Source organism: Gymnoscopelus microlampas (assembly GCF_963454915.1).
Source record: "Gymnoscopelus microlampas genome assembly, chromosome: 12".
Lineage (NCBI taxonomy): Eukaryota > Metazoa > Chordata > Actinopteri > Myctophiformes > Myctophidae > Gymnoscopelus > Gymnoscopelus microlampas.
The window spans coordinates 11,245,501-11,271,696 of record NC_139949.1 but is presented as its reverse complement, the minus strand read 5'-3'; the positions used below and the strand labels follow the sequence as shown (position 1 = coordinate 11,271,696).

General features: G+C 43.9%; 2 protein-coding genes across 2 annotated transcripts in view; both read right to left on the bottom strand.

Annotated features, from left to right (window-relative positions):
• ppm1e (protein phosphatase, Mg2+/Mn2+ dependent, 1E) overlaps positions 1-1,885 on the bottom strand; it is a 76,558-nt gene extending 74,673 nt beyond the window's left edge. Inside the window, exon 1 of the mRNA XM_084073811.1 lies at positions 1,589-1,885. Within this exon, the coding sequence (XP_083929937.1) occupies positions 1,589-1,770 (182 nt within the window). The 5' untranslated portion in view covers positions 1,771-1,885. The remainder of the gene's footprint in view (positions 1-1,588) is intronic.
• A 3,046-nt stretch (positions 1,886-4,931) lies between these two features.
• Positions 4,932-23,940, bottom strand: pom121 (POM121 transmembrane nucleoporin). The gene is made up of 14 exons (XM_084075150.1): positions 23,291-23,940; positions 21,387-21,602; positions 20,687-20,854; positions 20,129-20,209; positions 19,126-19,291; positions 17,993-18,081; positions 17,481-17,560; positions 16,757-16,878; positions 15,658-15,757; positions 14,696-15,082; positions 12,933-13,165; positions 11,142-12,435; positions 9,785-9,892; positions 4,932-9,488 (listed from the first exon to the last, which is right to left on the bottom strand). The coding sequence occupies exons 1-14, from the start codon at positions 23,911-23,913 to the stop codon at positions 9,391-9,393; spliced, it is 3,765 nt and encodes a 1,254-aa protein (XP_083931276.1). The 5' UTR covers positions 23,914-23,940; the 3' UTR covers positions 4,932-9,390.
• Between the last annotated feature and the right edge of the window lie 2,256 nt (positions 23,941-26,196).

Genomic DNA, 26,196 nt, shown 5'->3' with positions numbered 1-26,196 from the left:
TTTCAAATGGGGGTCCGTGGCCAAATGACATAGCCTATTAATTGGGGGTGGGGGTCGTTGACATGAAAACGTTTGAGAACCACTGCAATACCTACTACTATTAGACCCGGTAAAACAGCAAATGACAAGACCACCAAGATAATATAATGATGGATAGCCTACTAACAAATTAGAGGAAACGGAAACAAGATGTCTAAAACTAGACAAGAGATACATTAAACTAAGTACCAAAGACCATGCAAGCTCTCTCTAACTGTCTACAACCTGCAGTTGCCCGTGACAACCCGTCTATCCAATCACAGCGTGAGGCGGCCGTCCGCCCTCCCTCCAGGCTATGGGATGTGAACTAAGCGGAGTGATGGCGACGCCAACGGTCAATGACGTCCCGTGCTACGCAAAAACAAACGGAGGGGATTCACCTCACAGGATAATACGTTTAAAAACATTTTTTAGAATAGAAACAATAAAACAAACGCTACTATTTAATGGCAACAACTGGAAAATAATATGGCACTACTGATAATAATAAAATACGCTCTAAAAACTGCCTTTAATGAACGAAAATAGTGATTAAGCAACTGTGAACAACGTTTTTCATTAGCACATATTCATTTCAGAGCTAAAAAGCCCGGTGTCGCTTGCTGACAAGAGCCACCGAACTACAAGCGGCGACGAGTCGGTGAAGCTTGTAGTGCAGCTTTTGTCGGCAAGCAACGCTGGCGGCGGCGTTGCTTGCCGACAAGAGCTGAACTACAATCTCACAACGAAGTCGGTGAGTGATTAAGCAACTGTGAACAAGCTGTAACGTTTCAATGAGCAAAAATGTTCATTTCAGAGCTAAAAAAAAACCCGGCGTCGCTTGCCGACAAGAGCCGAACTACAAGCTCACAACGAGTCGAGCTCGTAGCTCGAGCGCTTGGCGGCAAGCGACGCAGCCGGTATCAATAAATACTAATTATGAGCTACTACTGTAACTGTTCTATGACTCATCAGCCGGCTGCTACTCTTTATTCTCATCTATTAAAGAGAGAGAACCCCATTAATAAAACCCTCTGTCATACAATAACTTAATAATGTTCTCACTTTAACTATTCTGGAATCCTATTCATGACCACCAAAGTGCAACAAAACGTGTAAAGAAAATAAACATAATAAGCGAGAGAATAACAATAATTTGCTCACTTTAACCACTTAAACCCCAGCATCGGTATTGTGGGGAAAGCTTTCACAGAAAATAGCAGATCGACAAGCTCACAATGTTATTTTCAGCTAAAGCTTTCCCCACAATAACAGAAAACAGAAAAGACACTTTAGTATTGAAGGGGTTTAAATAAACTAAATCTCAGAAAAAGCGAGAGAATAATAATAATAATAATAATAATAATAATAATAATAATAATAATTTTAAAAACTCTTAACTATTTGTACAGGTGCTGGAGACACAGTGTAAATAAAATACATAAGCGAGAGAATATACACATTTTCTCACTTTAACTTAAATCGTATTCATGACCACAAACGTGCAACAACAAAAAAAGTCAATAAAATGAACATAAACGAGAGAATAATAATTGTAAAACAACTCAACTATTTGTACAGGTGCTGCAGACACAGGTCGAGGCACTCCCCTTCCACCTCGTCCTCCGTCACCGTGTCTGATAGGGGGCGCCCCGGCAGCGGGTCGTTCTCCTGCAGCGGCGGCCTCATCTCCCGGAGGAAGAGCTCCAGGAACCTCCGGAAGGTTTTCTCCTCTGCCAAAGAGCCGGCCATCGCTGCTCATTTCCCGGGACGAGAGACGAAAAGAAAGCCCGGTTCCAGAAGACTAGAGTGAGGCTGTACTCTGTGTAGGCTACTACTGACTGTCTGACACTTTGGAAGAGAGAGGGGAGGGAGGGAGGGAGACTGAGCGAGAGAGAGAGAGAGAGAGAGAGAGAGAGAGAGAGAGAGAGAGAGAGAGAGAGAGAGAGAGAGAGAGAGAGAGAGAGAGAGAGAGAGAGAGAGAGAGAGGGCAGAGAGAGAGAGAGGGCAGAGAGAGAGAAAGAGAGAGAGGCTGCTCTGCTGATGGGAAAGCTGCTGGAGACGGAGTTGTTCTCCACCACTCTGTGCCGGCTCGTGAACGCGCAGCGCGTCTATATGGGGGAGAGAGAGAGAGACTGGGGGGGAGAGAGAGACTGGGGGAAAAGGGAGAGACTGGGGGAGGGGGAGAGGGAGAAAGAGAGTGAGAGAGAGGGGGAGGGAGAGAAGACCCTCCAGAAAAATGTGATTATGTGATTGCATAATTTATCACATAATTAGTCAAATGGCGCAGGTTATGTGGGGGTTAAAAACAATTCTCGCATAATTCACATAATTTGCAACTTTTCGCGTATTTCGCAACTTTTCGCGTATTTCGCAACTTCCCTCAATTTCACCGCATAAAATCACATAAAACCCTGCATATTTCATGGCAAAATCAAGGATTTTAGCCTGCATAATCAAGGATTTCAGGCCAAGAACCCCTTGGAACCCCCACCCCCCACTTTGAGAACCACTGACCTAGCGGATGGAGGTCGACTGACAAGGTTTATAGGCTATTTTTGATGGCATGGACCCCCAAATTGATATTTGGGGGTCCAAATTATTTATATTGATAATTGATCAGACCCCCACATCTGAAAATAAAGTTTGCAAGGGACCCCCATTTTTTTAAAAGATATAGCAGATCTACAAGGTACAAGCTCAGAACTCATCGCATCGCGACCCATTGTGAGCTTGTAGATCGGCTATTTTCAGATAGCTGATATTAGGGATAAAGTGATTAAACTGATTTTGAACTGCAATTTCGCTTGGGACCACTTGGAACGCTGTCAAGGACCCCTGGGGGTCCTCGGACCCCACTTTGAGGACCACTGTGTTATAGACTATTTTTGATATTCAATTGATGGTAAAACCACGTATCTGGAACAGCATTTTATAACAATGTGTATAGTGCCTAGACATATGGCCTTTAAACGTGGCCCTCTGTATAGCGAGACACTTAACCCCAAACTGCTCCCCAAGCGCTACAACACGACTGCTCACTGCTTCTAATGCAAAGAACACAGTTCACATGATATGTGCAAATGTACAGTGAGTAGTGTAAATTATGCTTGTAAGTGCCAAATCAACAGACAAATATCAAACATGTTTTTTTCATTTTTATATCTTGGTCTCGCACTTCTGGGACTGTAAACAGGATTGTGTTTGATTTCTCACCCCCTTGTTTTAGTGTTCTACAGTTTCTATTAATTATATTCTTAGATTCTTATTTTATTGTGCTTTTTCCTAAAAAAGTAGATTTTTTTTTGTAGTAGGGTGAACTTGACTACTTAGAAAAGCAATATAAATCTGATATATTATTATTATTATTATTTACAAGGGTATCCCAGGCCATTACCATAATGGAGAACGGGTTGTGTGTGTGTGTGTGTGTGTGTGTGTGTGTGTGTGTGTGTGTGTGTGTGTGTGTTTTGTGTCACACACACCACCAACTCCCCAGATGATTGCTTAATTTGGTGACCCAATGACCTTTCCACACAATTTCCACTTCCACACAATATCTCACAATCTAATGGGAGGATTACCATGCAACTTGCTGAGTGGGTAATTCACTGAAGCGCATTCATGGGGGATGGTCCCTACTCCTGATGTAGGTGAGCCAGTGGCACTAGTGGAAGAAGTACTCAGATTCTTTACTGAAGTAAAAAATACCACGGGCGTCACTAGGTAGTAGGCCCTAGTGGATATTGTGCGTACTACATATAGGCTCTGATAGGCTATAGCCTTTTTTTGTGTTGCTTTTTCTCCCCAATTTAGTCGTTTTGCCAGGTGACCCCCACACACGTCTGTGTTGTCGCTGCTATTGTATCCTACCGACTCACTTGCCAGTGAGGAGCCCCCACCAGGAAGACGTAGAGCCTTCGTCCTCCTACTCCTCCCACCCAACACTCCCTGCTGACAGGTGCCGCCCCAGCCCATAGGATTACATGCATTGACTAATTCCGCTCCCTGATATATTTGCTTCTGAGATGTATTGGAGTAGAAGGATACATTTTTTTATTGAAAAATGAACACAACACAAGTAAAAGTAGCCTACCTCTACAGTAGGCTACTTGAGTAAATGTGCTGCGTCACTTTCCACCACTGCCCAATGACCTTACCATTAGCGCCACCCTTAGGACACTAAGGGTGACACTGATGACACATGATATCCCAAAATCTAATGGGCAGATTTCCATGAAATCTCATCAGCAAGGATAGTGAGCCACCGCATGAGCTATCCTCTAGCGCCACTCTCAGGCTAAAAGACTTTTCACACAATATCTCATCATTTAAACTACAACAAACTGAGTTCAGGAGTAAAGTTTAAGTTAAACTGTTGGAAAACATTATATTTTTTAAATGACCCAGAGAGAAAATTGATCAAAAAATAGACAAAGCAGCCAAAATAATTTGTGAGAAATTAGACTAGAGAAAATAGATTTTGAGTGTGAAATCTATCCCCAGCAAGGCCAAAAGTATTATAAAAATGTTATACAATTTATTACAGATTGAGACAAACAGCACTTAATTGGAAAATAAATCACATGTTTACATGTGATTATTTGTTTTCCATTGAAGTGCTGTTCTTCTCTGCAGGGCAGCAGGGTATGATAAGTTAATTAGCAGTAATTAACCAACACAATTGTATTAAAATATTTAAAATAATAAAGCTATTTGGTCATAAGTGGTAGATAATGGCAGTTACAAATTATAGTGCAATAACTGGTTATTAAATCCACGTTACCGTCTTACTCACCATCTCCCTCAAAGACCACAAAAAAGGACAGGAGATAAAGAGAGGAAAGGAGAAAGATGTGTGTGCTTTTCTATTTGACATCACACATTCAACGGAAAAGGAATTCACCAGTGTCAACTTTGTCACATTTTTATTTAAAACCAGCACAATTCAAGACATCATGAGTAGAGGCTATATTACACTGCCCTGCCCAGTGCAGCAACGTTCACGCAACATCCAAAACATCTGCACACTCACGCACACTGTCACAGACAATTAAAGTCCCAAATTCGTAGGCACATCTTCTACACAGCAAAATCCCCACTGTTATTTTATCCATTTGGAACTCTGAGAGTATACAAGTGTAACCAAATGGACTCTTACCGGTCCATTTGGTTACATTTGTACAAGCTCACAGTTAACACTACCAGAGGATTTTACTGTGCAGTCATTCTCCAATCACTCCTGATCGCTCCGAAACCACAGCCTTTGGTTCCCTTGTTGTACAAAAAACTGTGAAATATTTTAAGGGCCGTTTTCATGTCTGGAGCGAGACTTAAATACCACACACAAATCCATCACACAATCATTGTTCCTCACACTTTTCAAGGTGAAATAATGGTATCTGCTTGACACATAGGAAAGGATGAGTCCATTTTACGTACGCCGTGAAAATAAAGGTTCCTCCATTTGCTAACAGAACCCTCACTGTAAGTCGTTGACACAGATTATTTGTGCTTCTCAATACTGTATAACAATTATGATTTTAAAATGGGCGTGGAAAAACACAAATTACAATTTAAACAAAACAAAAAAAACATAGTCTAGTTTCATGTGCTCAGTGGGTCACAGGTGGAACTGGAATGTCACAAAGCCGATGGTAGTGCAAAAATCAATCTTAAGTATTGCCAGTGATTTTACAAAAAAATAAAATTATTTCGAAAATAGCAGATTTACATGCATTGTGAGCTTGTAGCTCTGCTACTTTTGAAACATTTTCCAAATGTTTCGAATTGCTTATTTTTTACCTACAGTATAATGACATGCTCAAAATTGGGACGGCAGGATGAAAGTGGTTAATGAAAGATTGCCAGATGTGAACAGTCAGTCACCATCTGGGTATAATCCCATGCAAACGTTGTGGAAATAACATTTTTTTAAAATAGGTATAACTGTATAACTATGGTTGATATCCATGTTCTGTGAATCCCACATGAGACCAAGTGTCAGCTAGAGAGCTTTACACACCATGAAAACACAACCATTCACATACCAGACCATGTAAAAACACATTTAAAATAAACGCCTGACAGGGGAAAACTTTGACCGTTTTATTCCACCACAGCAATATGGTTGAGGAAAAATGTAATGAATTAGCACAAACAAAACAGTTTGGTCTTTCACTAATATACATGTTTAGACCAAGCGCCTTACTGAGCCAAGCTTGAAGGAACTCTAATAGAAACCTGCTTGATATACAAAAATATATACATTTTCTTGTTCTTTGTTTTAAGCATCGGTTAGCCACTGGTTAAGCCCCCCAAAAAAATCATACACCCACCCACGTACAAATTCACACATTTCAGAATCAATCCTGGTTTGTCCAGGAGGGGGCGTCTTCGCGTTAAAAATGAGGACTTGGAAAAACAAATAATCTACACCATAATATGCTTCTAATCTAAAGCCTGAGTTGTACTTGAATGTGCGTGGGTGTCGTGCACCAAAAAGAGCTAATCTACATGTAGGATTGGCAATTTGTGGTGCACGGCATCCACGCACAGCCAAGTTTAAGTCAGGTATTAGGAGTGCAACATTAACCTCCACCCCCCAGGGTATTTCTGTTCACCTTCCCTGGGTGGTAAAAGATCACACATTAATATTAAACACATTTACCCCCCTTCGGTTCCCTTCAGTCCTGAGTTTCAGTCCAGCATGAATGAACATGAGCTTTGTGGAAAACAGTTTTTAAATTCACTTTCGACAAATACATTCATCAATACTTAAAAAAAAGAAAAAAAGAGAGACCCGAGCCAATAGGAATCATTCTAAACGCCTAATTTACGCGCCAACGCTAGACAAGAACGGCCGGCGCATTTTTCCAGAGTTGTCAGTTGAAAAATACGGAGTTTTTATCATGTGACAAAATGTTGCCTCTTTGCTTAAGTATCTATTAGGCTTAAATGTAAACTATTTCATTCACCAAGACCTTTGAAACAACGTATCCACCTAATAAAGTGGCTCCTTTTTTTGCACGGTTTTCAGAGGGGAAAGAAAATCTGTTTTGTGGGGATAAAAAGAATCTTGGTGCCAGTTGTGGGAAACGGCCCTTCATAAAAAGCCATACAAAAATATAAAATAGACTCCTATCCTCGACTGCAGTTGATCCCCACGTTAAGACCAATGCCCCACACTACCAAATATGCTGCCATTCACATTCATTTCCTCCAAGTGCGACCCAATAAGGCAAATCTACAGTAGTAACAATAAACAAAAATAAAAAAATAAACATTACATCAAAGATCTAAAGTACGTGAAAGTCATAGCTGGGAGGGGGGGAAGCAAAATTTGTGATCATTCCAGTAAAGGCTCCAGTCTGTACTTTTGATGCAAAAGGAAAACAACAACCTCTGTTGGATTTTCAAATGCTGAAAAGTGTCATCACTCATCATGTTTACCAGAGTATAGCTAGCATGCAGAAATGCAGGGTGTATTGTCTTTCTCTGACTGTTGTGAAGGAATGCCACATGATGGGAGAAGGCTTTTAAATAAACTGTAGTTTATGAAAGGAATATGGTATAGGGGAACTTTTTCTATGGCCTGAAATAAAGGTGGAATCTTAACAGATTAAGATATAAACCACCTTCTGGGAGGTATTTAAGTATTCATCAACAATGAGCGTAATGAGTCAATACTGAACATTACTGCGTTGACATAACATTAAAGCAGTACTGTACTTCAACTTAACAGTTCCTGTGCCATTGTACTTCTCAAGAGCATTTCAGAGGAAAAGAGACATCACCTAAATTATCATCAAACTCATCTTAGTAGGAATTAATTAATTCACATATTATACTTTTTTTTCTTTTCCCAATGACATCTAAAAGGGGTTGTTGTCACCTCATTGAACCACAGCTACACTGAATAAGGAAATCGGTGTTGAAAAGAGAGGTAGTCAAATAGTTAAGTCTCAACCAGTGGATTACACAGTACAAATCTTCAGTGCTCATTTAACTCTGAGAGTACAAATGGAACCAAATGTTCCATTTGTACAATAGGAGTTAATAAATTACCCGAAAAGCTCCATTTGTACACTCAAGAGTTAAATTAACACTGAGGATTTGACTGCGTCTGACCCAACACAGGGTAACAAGATGTTCTGACATTGGAACAGCTTTAATAAAGCAATACTGGGTCCTAACTAGCCAAATGGGGCTCCCAATGTGGAAAAAACAGTTGAGAACCACTTGTAATTGTCTAATACAAATCAACACGTGGCTTGCAGTTGACTTTAGGCTTGTCCTAAAGTCAGGTTATGTCACAAGGGGGAGTCAGGTTTTTTTTTTACAACCGGCTTTGGTTTCACACATTGGCAATCACCACGATCTAGGACACTAGGCAAACACACATAGTCTGGTAAAGTACTTCAAATGTAAGGGGAATGCATATAATAATGTACTAAATGAAAACAAAAAACACATGGGTCTAGGTAGGTATTCAGACATGCTATGGTCATTCATTCGCAGAGACGAGAGACAATTCTTAACAACCCAAAACGCAATTAAAATAATTAATTGTCTTCAAAGAGCTTTGTGTATATTCACATTGGGGAAATTAAATAAAAATGGTGCATTAAGCCCTATTGTTTGACATTGTTAAAGAATATGCTCTCGACCCGATACATTTAATAACATACGTACACCCGGTTAGCATGTCACATTTAAAAAAGGAGGGAACAAAAGGATGAGTCTCAACCTGGGACAAAAACATGGGAGACACCAAAGACAGTAAGGGGGGAGGGGGGATTAAGTTGTATTATGCGTCGTTTGCGTAGAATCGATGCCGTTTAATTTTCTTTTTAAACAGTCTCGCTTCTTTTCAAGTAGAATATACATTTGCGCTTCAGATCCACCTCCTTAAGCCATCCCGTTCCCTCCCGGGTCGTCGCAGTCAGCCAAGCAGCAACAGAAATCGGGGCGTAAAAGGGTTAAATTCCCCCGGCAAACACGAGGGTGAGCATGGCCGGGAAAACCACACACACAAACACACAGGGAGAGTCTGGTCTTTAAGTAGTGGGTGTGGGGTTAGAACAGGCAGCTATGCTAGTCGTATTTAGCCATAGCAGCAACAGTAGCGACAGAAAAATATACGTCTCCCCCCCACACACACACAGAGACTGTCTTGGGTTGTAGCAGTGGTTCTCAAAGTGGGGTCAGGGGATCGCCAGGGTTCCTTGAGGGGGTTCCAAATGGACCCTTACAGATCTGTAACTCTGAGAGCAAACTAATGGAACCGAATGGACCCGAAAGTTCGCTCTCAGAGCTATGGGGGTTCCTTTAAATTAAAAAAAAGTTTGAGAACCACTGGGTGTGTATGCGTTACTTCTTTCTGGGGTGCTGTCTGCGGGCCTGCAGCCTCTGGCGGGCACCGGAGGGCTTGGAACTGGCGCCGATGGAGAAAGAAGGAGTCGGCGCGCCTGTGAGAAAATTAAACAGAAAAGCAATGATGTGTCATCCTCACTGTGAGAGAAACGCCTGATGAACAAGTTTCAGGGAGGAAGTCAGAATTAGCTTTATTGTCACATCATCAAGAAAAAGAGTGGGTGAAATTATTTTCTGTGCGAGCTCTCAAACATTACAGGTACAGGAAGAGTTAGAATATGGAGAGAGAACAGAGGAAAGGAACACAGAACAGCTCAATAACAGGACGGCACAGGTCCAATATATACAAAAGGTGCATTTTTTTTTTAACATTTTGTGTACTCTCTCTTACCAAAGGGAGAAGGTGCGACAGAGTTGAAGCCTTGCACGGGAGTCGCAGGGCTGCCAAAGGGAATGGGACCGGCCTGGGCGCTCTGTCCAAAGGTGGGAGTAGATGTCCCTGAAGGCAAAATGGAAACATTCATGGATTAAAGCAAAATAAAATCTCTCAAAAAGTTTGTATGGCAAAGTCCTAATGTGCGATTTGTGAAACGGTGTAGAAAGGATGATGTTTTAAAGGATGTTTGAAAGGATGTACCCCCCCCCCCCCCCCACTAGCACTGTTTCCTAAACAATTAACACAATGTAAAATTATGATGTTTTAGTAATACTGTTCCTGCTGTTCCACATACTGCATTGAGGCTTTAACCTTTGCTTTTATATGCCTCAATCTTTTATATCCCTCAATCTCATTTGGAGAAACACAAGATTGTTTTAAGTGTTGGCCTTCACAATTTGAAAATAGTATTGTCCAATTAGTCTGCGATATGGCTTTGAAGTCTGTAAATGTAGGCTGGTATTGACATTCTAGAACAGTTTAGTTGATGACAAGATAATGCATTCGTCTCACAAAGTCGTAGCAAAAACACCGTAAGTTCCTGCGAGGTTAAACGCAAACATTATGATTTGCTTTGAATGGGGCAATGGGTCAAATTCAGACACAACTACTACTTTGACATTTATCAACTTTTTTCTGAACCCTAACCACATAATATACATCTGAAGAATATAAAACCTCTTTTGGCATGCAGGGCAAATAAAATCATAATTATATTTTCAACACTCCCATGTGTGACATATTCTAGTATCTCACAATGGTAATTTAGACATACATTTGGGCCCGTGGCTAAATATACTACACCTTGCCTTATACTGTAATTGTTCTGCAATATTCATTATAATCGTCTCTGTCGGGTGGAAACCTCATATGTCCAAATCTGTTACTTTTCAGGATCCAAATTCAAAAATAGCAAAAGTAGCAGATCTCCAAGTTCAAAATCTTTCGAGCTTGTAGAGCTGCTACTTTTGATACTTTTGTGTGACGCTGTAGTATGATCAAGTAGGGCATTAATTTCTGTTAAAATATGGAGACGAGACGTTTCTGCCCTACAACAACGATATGCAAGATGTTTCAACAGACCGCGTTAACCACGTGAACCCTAGAATCCCCATTCTGGACCTGTCATAACAGCCCAGGCCAACATTCTGCAAATAGCAGAATATTTAGCCAAAATAGTATGGGTTTTCAAAAATAGCAGATCTATATATCTGCTATTTTTGAATAGCCAAAGAAATCTAAAGTGACACAGATGCGTTCCAGGTCTGAATGGGTTAAGTGGATAAGTAACTTTATGTGTTTCATTACTCACCAAACGTTGGCGTACTGCTAGCAGCAGCTCCAAAGTTGAAGCCGGACACGGACATCTGCGGTGGCGGGTTATTAGACACTGGCGTTTGAAACTGCGCGCCCGTCATGGCACCGCCAAAGTTGAATCCAGAAGCTGGATTGGCAGCGGGGCCGGCGGGGGTTTGCTGCACCGCGGCGGCGCTACCAAAACCAAAGCCGGCCGCCTGCGCAGTCTGAGTCTGAGTGGCCGCCCCGAAGCTCGGGGGCGCCGCCTGCGGAGCCGCGGTGCCGCCGAACGAGAAGCCCGCACCGCCGGACCCGAACGCCGGCTTAGCCGGAGTCCCAAAGGTGGAGGCCGTGGTGGGGGCGGGGCCGACGGCCGCCCCACCGAACGTGAAGGGAGATGGAGCCGGGGCCCCGGTGGGGGCGGGGGCGGGCGCTGCTGCCGCCGCCCCGTTGCCTCCTCCGAAGCTGAAAGGTTTAACCGCCGCCGTCGTCATCGTGGAACCGGGGTAGGCTGGCGGCGGCGCCGTCGTCGTGGCCGCTTCAAACGACGGCGGCTTTCCAAAGCTGAAGGTGGGCTGTTGCGGGGCGGCGGGCGCAGCGGCCGCGGTGGTCGTGGCGGCGTTGGGCATGGCGAAGCCGCCGAACGACATGGTGGTGGGGTTCTGGCCGCCGGCCGCCGCCTGGCCGAAACCGAAGGGGTTCTGGGCGGCGGCGGCCGGAGGAGCGGGTTGGATGGTGCTGGCGGCGGTGGTGGCGGGCGCGGCGCCGAACGCAAAAGCGCTGCTAGTAGACGACGTCTGGGCAGCGGGGGCCGCAGTGGTGGGCGCTCCAAACTGAACTCCAAAAGCCCCGGTAGTGACGGAGGGGGGCGCCAGAGTCGAGGCGCCGCTCGTCGTGGAGGGAGCGCCCCAGTTACCAAACAGAGGTTTGACGGCGGACTCGGCGGTGGTACTGGTGCTGATGGAGGAGGCCATTCCGCCGGTACTGGTGGCTAAACTGCCAAACATCGACGGCGGGGCGGCCGCCGCGTCGCTGCTCAGCGACCCGCCGAACATGGAGGTCGTGCTGACGGAGGTGGCCGCCGGGGCCGAGGTGGCCGCCGCCGCAGGCTGGCCAAAGCCACCGCCGGCCGCGCCGGCGCTGCCAAACAGGGGCTTGAAGGTGGGCACGGCGGGCATGCCGTCGGAGGCCGAGGAGGCCGGGGCGGTGGTGGTGGCTCCGAAGATGGGCTTGAAGCCGGAGACCAGGAGAGGGTTAGTGGTGCTGGCCGCCGACTCGGTACCGGGAACCATGGGAGCCGACGTGAAGGGCTGTCACGATTACAAACATTCAAGTTGGCGATTAATTGTCATACCAATGATTGCGATTAACGATTTAACCCTTTAAGACCCGAGGCCCTTCTTAAAAATGTTTTCTAAATCCTAACAGTTTTTCAAAAAAAAATCTAAAAACATTTTTTTTCAAGATTTTTCAAAAATAGCAGATCTACAAGCTCATAGTGCGGCACTCGGTGCCGCTCTATGAGCTTGTATATCTGCTATTTTTGAATAGCCAAAGAAATCTAAAGAGACACAGATGCGTTCCAAGTATTAATGGGTTAATTGTGTTTTTGGCATTTAACATTATTAGAACATATGAATACAAAATACAATCTGGCTGTGTCATAAAAAATTGCACAGGGCATTTATGACAAATAACATAAATTACTGACATATCATTTTTTTTTATACCGGTACTTTCCAAATGTAAACATAGAGGAAATAGCTGTTTTTTACGTTTTTATGAAGAAATTGTGACAGGGGCCTACCGATGTGCTGGAGGCTGAAGAGGAGGTGGTTAGTCCAAACAGGCTGGTTGCTGCCATGGTGGTCTTGGTGGTCTGACCCCCCAGCACCTGGCTGAAGGCAGAGCTCACGCTGCTGGAGGGCTGGGTGAGGCCCGACAGCGTGGAGGCGGAGTACGGTGGAGGTGGCTGAGCCATGGTGGAGGCAGGCTTCAGTACGGACCCATTGGGATCCGTGTTGGTGGTTAATACTGGACCTAAAGGACACACAACCATACAGGAATGAGTGATCGTCAATGCTTCTGTTTTTGTCTGATATGATGTAAAAGCTTGGATGTTTTATCTAGTCAGTGGTCTCCGAGACCCCCCTACTTCTTTTGAGGCGAACGCCGGTTGGATCGCTATGAAAAATAATATTCTATGATTTTTCAAAGGTTAGTAAAAACGCTCAAAATCGCTGGCAAGGGCAGCTACTGTATAGACAATGTTTGAACTCTGGCGGTTAAAGAGTTAATATCCAGCAAGCAATAGAAATGAATAACTGCATACAAATTCAAAGTTTAGGCTACCAATATCATACAAAAGTAGAGAGAAGCTGTGACCTCACCGCTCTTGGACAAGAAATAAATAATCAGTTTTTGTCTGATATGATGTAAAAGCTTGGATGTTTTATCTAGTCAGTGGTCTCCGAGACCCCCCTACGTCTTTTGAGGCGATCGCTGGTTGGATCGCTGTGAAAAATAATATTCTATGATTTTTCAAAGGTTAGTAAAAACGCTCAAAATCGCTGGCAAGGGCAGCTATAGACAATGTTTGAACTCTGGCGGTTAAAGAGTTAATATCCAGCAAGCAATGGAAATTAATAACTGCATACAAATTCAAAGTTTAGGCTACCAATATCATACAAAAGTAGAGAGAAGCTGTGACCTCACCGCTCTTGGACAAGAAATAAATAATCCTTTTGCAAATGTCCATATTCTGTTCGTTTGTCAACAATGACCCAAATGTAGAAGTTTATTGCAGCAGCTAGCCTAGAATGTGACAGTTTGGCATTGTTTGAGCCTGTTTGGCAGCTCCTCATTTAAGTTGATTGTGTTCACCTGTTGTGCTTCTGCGCACACCAGGGAAAGATCTCTGCCAGGCCAGGTTGACCTCACAAGGCCCATGAAATTCATAAGCAGTCCTAGTAGCCAATTAGAATAAAATCAGCTAAAACTGACTCATATACTGGTACAGAACCATAATAGGCTATATATTGTCGCTATCGGGTTGAAACCATGTCCAAAACTAAAAATGGTGATAATAGTGGATAGTTGCAGCACTAATCTAAACCATTGGTTCTCAAAGTGGGGACCCGGAGGGGTCTTTGGGGGGCGGGGGTACCAGGGGGTCCCCAGCAAAATACTAATACAGCATCACAACCTTTATCCACATTTTATACGTTGGCTATTAGAAAATAGCAGATATACAAGCTCACAGCAAGCTTGTACATCTGCCATTTTTGAATGTTTTTGAAAATTCTCAAATTTTGTGTTAATGACCTGGACCGCTGGCGTAGCGGTCCAGGCACCTAGGCTCCAAAGTAGCCTGATTGGGGTCGAGCCCCGATACCGACGGCCTTTGCTGCATGTCACCCCCCATCTCTCTCCTCATTTACTACTACTACTATCCTATCAATGAAGGCATAAAAAAATCATTACAAAAAACTTTGTGCATTTTTTAATACAAATCTTCTCTTCTGGTGGGTCCCTCGCACAAAACATTTTCAGACGGGGGGCTGAACCTACCTGCTGTGGTGGTGCTGAGCGTGGATGGTGAACTGGCTGGAGGGACGCTCTGCATCTTTAGGATCTCCAGCAGGGAGTTGGGGAGGGCGGGGGCGGCTGCAGGAGGGGCAGGGGAGGAGCGGGCCGGGGCGGCGGCTGTGAAGGTGGGGGCCGTGCTCATGCTGGTGGTGGCGGCTGGGCTGGGGTCCAGGTTGATGACGGGGATGGTGGGTGCTGCTGCCACGCTGCTGCTCGGGGCGGCGGAGGAGGAGGAGGTGGTGGTGGTGGGCAGAGGGGCCGCCAGGAGGCTGGCCAGGGTGGGGCCGGAGTCCACGGAGGAGGAGGAGGCGGCCTGAGAGGAAGGAGCAGTCTCTGCCACGGGGGGCTCAGGCTTCTTTGGTTCTGGAGCTACAAAGACGGAAGATGAACAGGGTTAACGCTTTGAGAACAAACCGAGGAAGATGAGATCGATTGCTGCTACAGCCCCTAGGCTCTGGAATAGCCTGCCCTTTACCATTAGAAATGCCCAGTCTGTTGAGCCTTATGAATCTCTTCTTAACCCATTCAATCCGGGAACACATCAGATCTGTGTCATGTGGGTGCACATGCATAATGTTTTTGTTGATGCTTTGATTTTACTGTGTGCAGCACTTTGGTCAATCTTGATTGTTTTAAATATGCTCTATAAATAAAGCTTGATTTGATTTGACGATGAGGTCACTCTTTTTAACCACATGAACCTTAGCGTCCCTCTTCTGGGCATGTTACGGTAGACGAACATTTGGCGAGAATAGGCGAACATTTGGCGAAAATGTTCCTCTCTCCCTCCAAAGAGATTTTGGTGTAGAGGGAGAAAAAGAGTGTGCCCAAGGGCAGACCCCTGGTGAACCACAAACAACAGTATGGGTTTAAATGATTGCTACTCTTTGAGAAGAAATTGATTCCTCATTGCGTTTTTTCAGTTGAATGTTTTTGACACTCACCGACTTCTTCCAGGACTTTCTGGATCTTGTTGAGTGCGGCTCTCTTCTCCTGGTCCAAGTCTTTGACAGTGATGGTGTATCCCAGCTCTGGGGGAGGAGGCTGCAAGGGAATTACCATCTACCATCAGTTCAACTGAAACATTGTCACATGTGGCTGAAAATACAGCTGGTGGTCAAAAGTAGTAATCGAACTAATCAATTTAATCAATTATTGAAAAAACTAAACAATCAACTAATAAAATCAACTGGAGGGGGATTATGTCTCTTTCTCTTCAAAACATAAAAAAAATAGCAGATGTACAAGCTCACATCGCATCGCATCAGGCTCCTCCTCTCCCGTGGAACCTTCTCCCACGTTTGGTCAGGGAGGCAGACAGCCCTCTCTACGTTCAAAGGTAGGCTTAAACCATTCTTTTTTGATAAAGCTTACAGTTAGGAAACACAGGCTCAGGCTTGTCGTAGACTAGACCATATTTATGCTGCTATAGGCTCTAGACTGCCGGGGGACTTCCATTATTCACTGAGCTCCCGGGGATTAAAGGAAGAAAAAGAAAGAAAAGAACTTCGGACTGACAATTTATTTATATTTATTTAAGTCATATTCCTCATCTACAATTTCATCTGAAAGAGAGATGAAGCAGGGACCCCCACGACATACTGTATAAAATTGTATTTTCATAGATTTCATAAACCTCTTTGCCAAAAATAGCCGATCTACAAGGCCTTTTTTTTCCTTTTTTTTTTTGGTCTTGGGGGGCGTGGCATAGTAGCTGCAGACATACTGGTGGGGGGCAATGTTAAGTCAATCTGTTTATACCCCTCAAAGATGTTCGCCGCTACCAAATGGCACTTGTTGACGCCCCCTTCAGGATTTTTGGCACGCACGGGTTCAATTGGTTAATGTGTAAAAAAAAAATCCAATCACACAACGATTTGGCGGCCGCCCTTTAGTAACTCTGAGGAGCCCCTAGGGGTCCCGGACCCCCTGTCGAAGACCCCTGATCTATGGATCGCATTTTTCCTTTTATTGTTAACTGTACTATCCAATAAAAGTAGCTACATATAATAATGATGTTTCATAATGGACTGCTCATCTCACCAGAGAGATCTGCTCCCCACCATGGCTGGCCACCAGCTGGATCTTGCGTTTCCGTTTTCCTCCACTGCTGGTGGAGCTCGACGACAAAGCCACTGGGACTTTGGGGACAGGGGCCACTTTTGCTGGAATGGCAACAGGGCATTTAATACAGATTTCCATTTGTGAATACAATCCAGGAACCACTGCTGCATTCAATAAACCAATTCCTCCATTACATCCTTTGCCGGAGGCTATGTTCACAGTTGCGGCCCAAATCAGATTTTTGGCCTATATACAGATTGGAATCACATCAGGTTTATGTTCAGATACAATACATGAACTATAAAACAAAAGGGAACATGCCAATAAACCAGTCAAAATATATTGATGTGAGTGATGCTTTTTGATTTGCACCATAATTTGAGTCCTCTGAATAGCAGCTGCAGAAAACCACATGGAAACTGATTTCTTTTTTGTAAATCAGATTTGAACCACATTCCTAGCCTAGTTCAGACTACACAAACAACAATATGACTCCAATCTGGATAGGAAATCAGATTTGGGCTGCCAGTCTGAACAAGGCCTGCGACTCATTCAGGACCAATTCATCGCGAGGGCAGGACGCCCACATAAATGGAACGTCAGCACGTCAGACTACTGTAGGGTCGGTAAAACACACTCTCAGTGCTATATTACATTATCACTGGATTTGACTGCATACGTATGAACTTTACAAAAGACTCACATATGGTGGGTTCAGTATCCATGACCACCTTGTCAGACTTCACTGAGGAGGCAGAGCTGGGAGACTGGGTGTCATCCTCCCTGGATAAATCACAAAGAAATCCTGGGTAAGTCATGACTAAGAGGGGACAACACTCTGTGATTCATCACTTCAACTTCTCAGAAGCAGAAATCCTACCCATGGAATAAAGCAATATAAAATCTTATGACTGAATCATATTTTTGTTAGGCCAAGTCCCAATCTGTGATTTGTGAAACAATGTGAAAAGAGCCTGTTTCCTAAACAATGAACATATCATGTTGTGAATTGATGCAGTTTAGGTATTCTCATTCTAAACCAATGTTTATGTTCTACATACAGCCAACCAGTTGACGAAATCACAGATCGAGACTTTAACCTTTGCTTTTATGAAATATCCATTAGACCAAAGGTTTAATGGAAGATGGTTCATCTGAACATGTATTCTATTGCTTGTTGGACCACTTCAAAAATACTCTTTCATCTTATCATACCTGGGCTTTACAGAGGCTCTCTCTGGAGTCTGAGAGCGAGACGACATAGGGCTGGAGAGAGGGGAGGCGTGAGTCGAGGCTCTCTTCCACTTAAAAGACAAAACAATCCTTAGGTTAGGTTAGCTTTGCATTCATGGTCAACATTGGTCAGAGCGTTACAGTTTTAAGTTGACAATACAGATTTAGCCATGGCAAGGACACATTGTATCTGTAAATCAGTAAAAATCGTGTCTCCATACAAGATTTAGGTCAGCCAAGTTAACCATCATGTTCTCAATTTCAATTTCACGTGAAATAGATACGGATATTTCCTTATTGTTGTCTGAAATGACAATTTTGCCAAATCAACAATGGATTTATTTGCATGCATTTTTTTTAGGATAACCATGAAGTATGGCTGCAAAATTCACTACATTTCTGCTGCATTTTAAATAAGATTTGATCATTTGAAAATTAACATCACGTCACCAGGCTTTTATATCTCACAATAATTTATTCAGATGATTTTTGAAGAAGAAAAAAAGGCTATTGCAAGAGTGCTGCCTTCATTTTAGAAAAACATTGTTTAACCGTCCGTGAAATTAGTCACTTCGCACATCCCTAACATCTGCCAATTATAAAACCTGTGACTTTTATTTCAAATCGTATGAAACCCTGAAACAGGCTAAACCGTTGTTACCTCGTCTTTCTCAAAAGGACTTTCAGCAACATAATGACTGATCACCTCAGGTCATAATCAAAAATTTTCCGAGAGAGATTTCCCAGCCAACACATATGTCCTGGCTTTACTGCAAGGGGGGGGGTTCCAGGGGGTCCCCAGCAAAATGAGCAATACAGCATTACAATCATGTTAACCACTTTATCCAAATTTTATACGTTGGCTATTCAAAAAATAGCAGATGTACAAGCTCACAGTGCGTCACTTCGTGCCACGCTGCACGCTTGTACATCCGCTATTTTTTAAACATTTCGAAAAATATCGAAAATGTTTGGAACATTTTGAACACAAATAAGTCTCTTCTGGGGGTCCCTGGAACAAAACCTTTTCAGGTGGGGGGTCCGCGGCCAAATACAAATCAATTCGGGGGCTCCTTGACATGAAAAAGATTTGAGCACCACTGGCTTTACTGTACCTGTCTGAAGCCTTGTGAGGAGCTGTAGGAGCTCTGTATGGGGTTGCGGGGGGAGCCGCTGGTGTGGATGTGGCTGCCGCTCAGAGAGCTGATGGAGGAGGTGCGAGACCTCTTCATGACGGCCTCCTCCACCGCGAAGTTCAAACCTCGCTTAAGGGTTCCCGGCCTAAGGGGCGGAGACAAAGACGGTTGATTTAGAAAGATAGACCATCCCAATTTGAGCCACTAGAGGTGAAATGGTACACAAATCCTCCAAGTGAAGACGGCAGGACACGTCCTATGTTTACTGGTGCTAGATCCCACGAGAGAGTGTTGCTGGGACAGAGAACGGTCGATAATAAAGTTGATTTTCTCCTGATTTGTCTCTCTGGAAAAAAAAACATTTTAGTATGGAAATCTTGGGAAGATAGTGTGGCCTGCGACTATTGGTCCAAAATTTAGTTCAGTGACTATGGGGCTAAAGAATGGTTCAGAAGCTGTGTTCACGCATTCTTAAGTTGAATAGACTCCAAATGGCTTCCGGTCTCCTAAAAAGGCCGGCCATCTACTTCACGCTCCAGCTACGGGAAGTAAACCGGAGATGGCATGTCTTTCTTTCTTTTTTTGGTCTTGGGCGGAGATTACGTCCTAATTAGTCTGAGACTTAAAAGCAAGACAGCTGGCAAGCAGATGTTGTGATAAGAGGCTCACTAGCTTCAGTGAGGAAGGTTAACAATCATAGCTGGAGGGCTATCAGCCTGTTAACACCACTGTTTTCATGGGAAAACAGTGTGAGGGCGCATACAGTAAATGGCTGGGCGGTAAAGGACAAAATCAAATATCATGGTATTTTTTAAAGAATACTTCAATATCAACATTGTGTGACATAATATCTTCACCCCCCCACACACACACAAACATACTGTTAATAGCAGATTGCCTTTTAACAGACATAAAAACACTACGCCACAATATACATACGATATCCCCCAATCTGTGATGGTTTAAACATGCATTAACTCACTTGGGTACGAGCTGGGATTGCACTCCGTTGGGCAGAAGGGGCTCAAAGGCAGAATGTGCACTTCCTCCACTGTCGTTGCGTCTTTGGAAAGGAGATTAAGTTGGTTTAAAGACACATGCTCAATCTTTCACTTTGACTCACGCACTCACTGGCCTAAGCCATGTAACCATTTCAAGAAATGCACGATATTGACATATCCCTCTAATTGCATGGTCAATTCGATAGATACTGATATTGCAGTACAGTTTACCTTACACCTTTTCAAAAACTGTGATTCTGTGTGATTAGATGCAGACTTTAAAAATGCAGTAATTTATTTTGAATTACTTAACATTTTTCCAACACTGATTGAATCTGCAGCCTTCATTCTCCACAAACAATTACAAAATAGAAAAACAATATTCAGGATTAATTTACCGATACCAATTTTACCAATATTGCATTTTTTACAGATATGATGGTCGATTCACTGTGCACCCCTAACCATTTCAATTGAATTTCTTGCGGTCAGTGCAAAGGGCTTTGACAAAATGGGAGCTGTGTGGCGCTCCTACACACCTTCTTTTGCTTTTCTGCTCGTCGGTTAATGTCCTGTCCTCGTCGTCAGCCACCTCCCTCTTGCGGCTCTCTTTGAGCACCTTGAGGACCGTCTCCCTGGAACAGGGGTCCGCGGGGGGCGTCGGGCCCGGGGAGCACAGCCCTCCGGGGGAGCCCACATGTTCCAAACTACAAGGAAAAACACACATCAACAACAACTCAAACCACCATTTCAAACAACACAGGCTTGTAGCTGCATGATGCATGGGATAAAGTAAAAATAAAATCTCAAAGTCTATTGATGATGTTATGGTATTATCGTTCTAAACCCATGTTGCTGCTGTTCCACGTACTGTACAGCCAACCAGTTTGAAGAAATCACAGATTTGAGGCATCAAGATTTGCTTTTATGACATTTCTGAGACCATTCATGTTTATGGAAGATGCATCTAAACATGTATTCTATAGCTAGTCTGATCACTTCAAATACTCTTTAATCTTAAAATAACTAACAACCAAAAATAGATCTATATGCTCACAACGCATGTTGTGAGCTTGAAGATCTGCTATCTTCGAGCTTGGTGCGCGACATGCTTCCATAGCAGACATGCTGGCTTCTATGGAATCCATAATGACTGAAATCAGTCGTGGCAACTTGAGAACTTTAATCCATGCAGATGAATAGTTTAAATAACTTCTGGAGAAATAATCATGAACTCACAATGGGGATCTGTAGGTGCTGTGGTCTGGCCTGGCGATCTTCACTGTGACCGGACTGGCGTGCACGGAGGAGTTGCGCGGGCTGAGAATGTTCTTCTTCCTGAAGCTGTCCCAGTGGGCCGGAGGCAGCAGCCCCACCGAGGAGGTGCCCGTCTGCTGCAGGGGGTAGTGGCGCTGAGGGGTGATGGAGAACCTGCTCGCCGTGCCCACCTGCTCCCTGTGATAAAACACATGAATAAAAGCAAAGTTGTATTGTATTTCATTTCATTCAATCTTATTATACCTGCCCCTATCATCAGTCAAAAATCATCAAATAATAGATGATGGCTTCATGGCTCCAATGGCTACCAACATCTCACGACTGAAAATGTGTGTAAGTCCCAAGTTGTGCGGTTTGTGAAACAGTAATATTGTTCCTGCTGTTCTGCATGCTGCCAGCCAGGTGAAGAAGTCACAGATTGAGGCTTTAACCATTGCTTTTATGCAAAAGTATGAAATAAAGATTTTTTTTGAAAATGCTTCTGAACATATTGCTAGTTTGACCACTACAAATGCTTAAAATAATAACCGAAAACAGACAATCTACGAGGTCTCAATGTGTCAGAGATGCATTGAGAGCTTGTAGATAGGTTGTTTTCACTGTGCAACAAACTTTAACACAGTAAAACGAAATCATAATAAATAAACTTACATATTTAAGAATAAAATATTCAAACATAATAATTAACATGATATAAACCTTTATGCATCCCCAGAAGATAAGGGGGTTTAAACACAGGAGATGCACAGGTAAAGAGTACAAGGAAGTAAACAACAACAGAACAAGCCAAGATTAATCAAATATACATAGAGACGGGTGACAAAGTAACAGAAAGTAAGGATCTTTCATGATTACAAATGCTTTAAACTGCACAATGTCTATTAACGCAATATATCATTATATGTGTATTTATATAGCAGATAATCATAAGTGAAGTGATAAACATAAATCTCTTGATATCTACTTGTGATGATGTCTATGATCAGGTGCTCCAGGACCATAAATCAAATGCATGGGATTTTATTCCTATATCAGTTTCACTATTCTCTACACTCATGTGGTGAAAATGTGAATCTGATCTAGGAGCAGACCCTTTCATACTTCACAACATCAACATTCTAAATGGGTCCAGGTTCATTTCCTGTGCAGTGTGTGTGAGGATCAGTGACTGACAGGAAATGACCTTGTAGTTGTACCCAAGCTGTTCACATAGCAACGCAATTCCACTGATAATGAGGTCTATAAACCCCATGCATTTTGAAATATGGCGGGCTAGACTTAGTTTATTTTAAATATGAAACATTCACCTCCTGTCCTGTTAAGATAAGATATCGTCATTCATCAACACCAGTACATAGTATATAATATGTAATAATAAATCAATGCATCCCCCCCACCCCACCGCCACCCAGTCAGCTTGCAGGATTTACATTTCCATTATTTCACTTATGATTATCTGCCGTTATCACACAATGAAATATCAAGTGCCCTGCTGGTTCCAGTGGTCAGGTTGAGGTGGTCTAAATGGACCCTAACAGGTCTGTAGGCTAACTGTCAGAGTTTATACGGGGGTCCTTAAAATTATACAGTTTGAGAACCACTGTCAGTGGTTCTCAAAGTGGGGTCCAGGGATCCTCAGGTTCCTTGAGGGGGTCTAAATAGACACTTCACTTCAGACAAGTCTGTAACCGTTACAGACCTGTTACGGTGTAACGGGTCCATTTGGTTCCATTTGTATACTGTCAGAATTAAGGGGGTGTTAATGGGGGGGTCCTGGACCCCTCGAATACTTGATCACGTGAAACATGATCAATTATCACCAGCTATGATGAGATCGATGCCACTTGAAAAAACAGTCGACTCACCCGGAGAAGGACAGCCTCCTGTTGGGGGAATGGACCGCGTGGTTCGGCCGGCTCAGCCTCTCTCGGAGCTGATCTCGGGGGTAAACAACGGCTCCAGACCCGGAGCCTCTCCCGGTCACGACCTGCGGCGGCGGACCCTCGGGTCTACTGATGTAGGACCCCATGAGGATGTCCCGCGGGCTGAACGCGGAATCCCCTCCTCCTCCTCCTCGTCTATAAACACCTAGTCCACCGGCGGTCTCCGGGACACCGAAGCCGGAATACGCGCCCGAACCCCGGACGACAACGTGGGCTGCCGCCGCTTTGTTTCCGACGCCGCGGTGGCTCCTGGAGGTCCTCCCCGCCGCAGGTGGCGGATACGCCGCGCCTCCGTTCTTGGCCCTGCCGGTCAACCAGCGCCGGAGCGCGGCTACGACGGTCAGTCCACGCCGCGGATCGACGGGGCCTAGCCGCGCGTACAGCGACTGTCCGTGGTAGTAATAACACGCGATGCCGCAAACTCCGAGGATCAACGACACGTAAAGGACCGTAGGAATGTAGTAGAGAAGCAGGGTGAATATGAGCAGAGCGGCCGCCGACAGAGAGAAGAGGAATATGAGCTGCTGCTTCTCTCTAGGAGACATGGCGGCACCGCGCCGCCGGAGGACTCTGGTATCCCATGATGCAGCCCTGCTGTTTCCGGCGTTGCCAGGTTTTTGTGAGAGAGAGAAACAAGCAAACAAACAGGTCTATGAAAACAAGCCCCCAAAGAAGCGAGCCCTTCGCCCTTTAGACATTGGCTATTCTGAAAGGTAATTCAGGTGCCCACATGTCCCTAGTGCCCAGATGGTTTTGGTGCCCAGTTATCCTGGTGCCCACTTCTCCAGGTGCCCACTCGTCCAGGTGGCAGACCCATTCATCCCAAACATATGTCATATGGTGCCCAGATGTCTCTAGTGCCCACATGTCTTGTATTCAAATAACCGATCTACGAGCTTGTAGATCTACTATTTTGAAAAAATAGATAAAAAATTTGGAATATTTTTGAAACATTTTAACAACACAAAGCTTGTATGGGAGCCTGGCATAAAATGTTTTCAGATGGGTGTCCGCAGACAAATACATTTTCATTTGGGGGTCCTTGACATGAAAGTCGCTTATAAAAAGCGGACATGGCAACGCTGGCAGTTTCGTTCTTCTTCTGTCATCATGGGTTCACCGTTGACTCGATACATGTTTGCAGGTTGCGAATCCGGTCTGGACCGGATACAGAAACTGCCTTTTGTGTTTCAATGTATGTGCTTGTGCAAATTACCGGATACAGAAGGCGGGCTCTAGACCGGATCAGAGCATCGAGCAGTAAGTAGAAAGCAGGCAGTTACCAGCGAAAAGCCCGGTGACGACAAGTTAATGTCAACATTTTCAAACTGTCAAATAGAAACTAGTGTTGTTGTGAGCTGGTGTTGCTATTTGTGAACTGTACATTTGATGTAATCCATCCAAGTGTCCTATTATTATCCCCAGTTTGTTGTTGTTGTTGTTGTTGTTGTTGTTGTTGTTGTTGTTAATTACGACGTGGACGTGTGTGAGAGTGTGTGAGTGTGAGTGTGTCTGTCTGTCTGTCTGTCTGTCTGTCTGTGTTTAATCATACTAAATTATAATTTATTTTGTCCAATTCCCCAACAGTGAAGCAGTTCCCATATAAATACTAAATCACATCACTATCACATACTATCCTATACCTGAAATATTTTTTTATGAGTCAAATGTCAATTAGGATTTAACAGTCATAATGCATAATGCAATAATACTATAAAAATGTATTCTGTATGTATATCTGTATTGCATTATTCTATTACATCGATTAGTTTGATTAACTGTAGCCTCGGAAACCCATGGCTTTTCTTTGTTAGATTAACTGTTGCCCCTACTCATAAACGATGAGAAGTAATAAATGACGTGAAGTAGCTCTCCTGCTGGGCTAATGCACAGCAACCAAAGAGAGACAAAGCCGGTAACGGGAAGAGTGGGCACTAGGGAAATGTGGGCACCAAAACAGAGTGGGCACCAGACTTCGGAAGAGTGGGCACTAGGGGAAACCCAGGCACCATAGAAGGCGTTTTGCACTACTTTTGTATTACATCTACATTCAGATGATGGCCATAGCTTTACTGAGGTTGGGATTAGGGTTAAGGTTATATAGGGTTAGGCATAGTTTTACTAAAAGGTACCCAGTCTTCCCCCATAAGGTGCCCACTCTTCTCACCCAAAGTGCCCACTCTTCCTGCTGCTCACTCGTCTCTAGTGCCCAGTCTTCCAAAAAAAATGGTGCCCAGATTTCCCTAGAGCCCACCGTTCCTGTATTCACCTAGCCACTCTGCAGTCTGCAGGCTGTTTCAGTTTCATTATGTCAAGCGAAGAGATAGGATGTGTAAATGTTGTGCAGTAGTTATATTGGCTATACTTTTTGCAGACGCTGCCCATCTTGCACTGGAAAATCTACCACAGTGAAGGGTATGGGAGGGGTTGAGCAGATTTGAATCTGGCAGGAGATCAGGGAAGGGAGCTTGAATTTCCTAACTAAAGGACATTGACTAATTTAACTCTGAGAGTGTACAAATGGAACCAGCTGAACCTGTAAGTGTCCACTTGGTTCCATTTGTGCACTGTCAGAGTGCTGTCAATCATCCAGTTAAACTCTAAACCCCTGGGAACCACTGCTATTGTGTTTTAGATGGGAATTTGAACCTGATCATCCCTGGCTGTGACATATACTGCGTTTTGGAGTATGGAGTATGCTCTCGTGGCTGCAAGTGAAGGGGTGGTGTCCGTCCATCCTATACGTTGGCCTCTTCCCCTTCAGCCTTTCCAGTGACTTTTGTAGTCATAACAAAGCATGAAACAAAGCACTTCCGCTGGCACGTCAT

What these genes read in the sequence shown, in the direction of transcription:
- pom121 (XM_084075150.1), bottom strand. Translation starts at nt 23,913, where the DNA reads ATGTCTCCTAGAGAGAAGCAGCAGCTCATATTCCTCTTCTCTCTGTCG. An exon ending in AGCACCTACAGATCCCCATT is followed by an intron (nt 20,855 to 21,386) that starts GTGAGTTCATGA and finishes TTTTCCTTGTAG; the next exon opens with TTTGGAACATGTGGGCTCCC. An exon ending in TGTCGCACCTTCTCCCTTTG is followed by an intron (nt 9,489 to 9,784) that starts GTAAGAGAGAGT and finishes ATTTTCTCACAG; the next exon opens with GCGCGCCGACTCCTTCTTTC.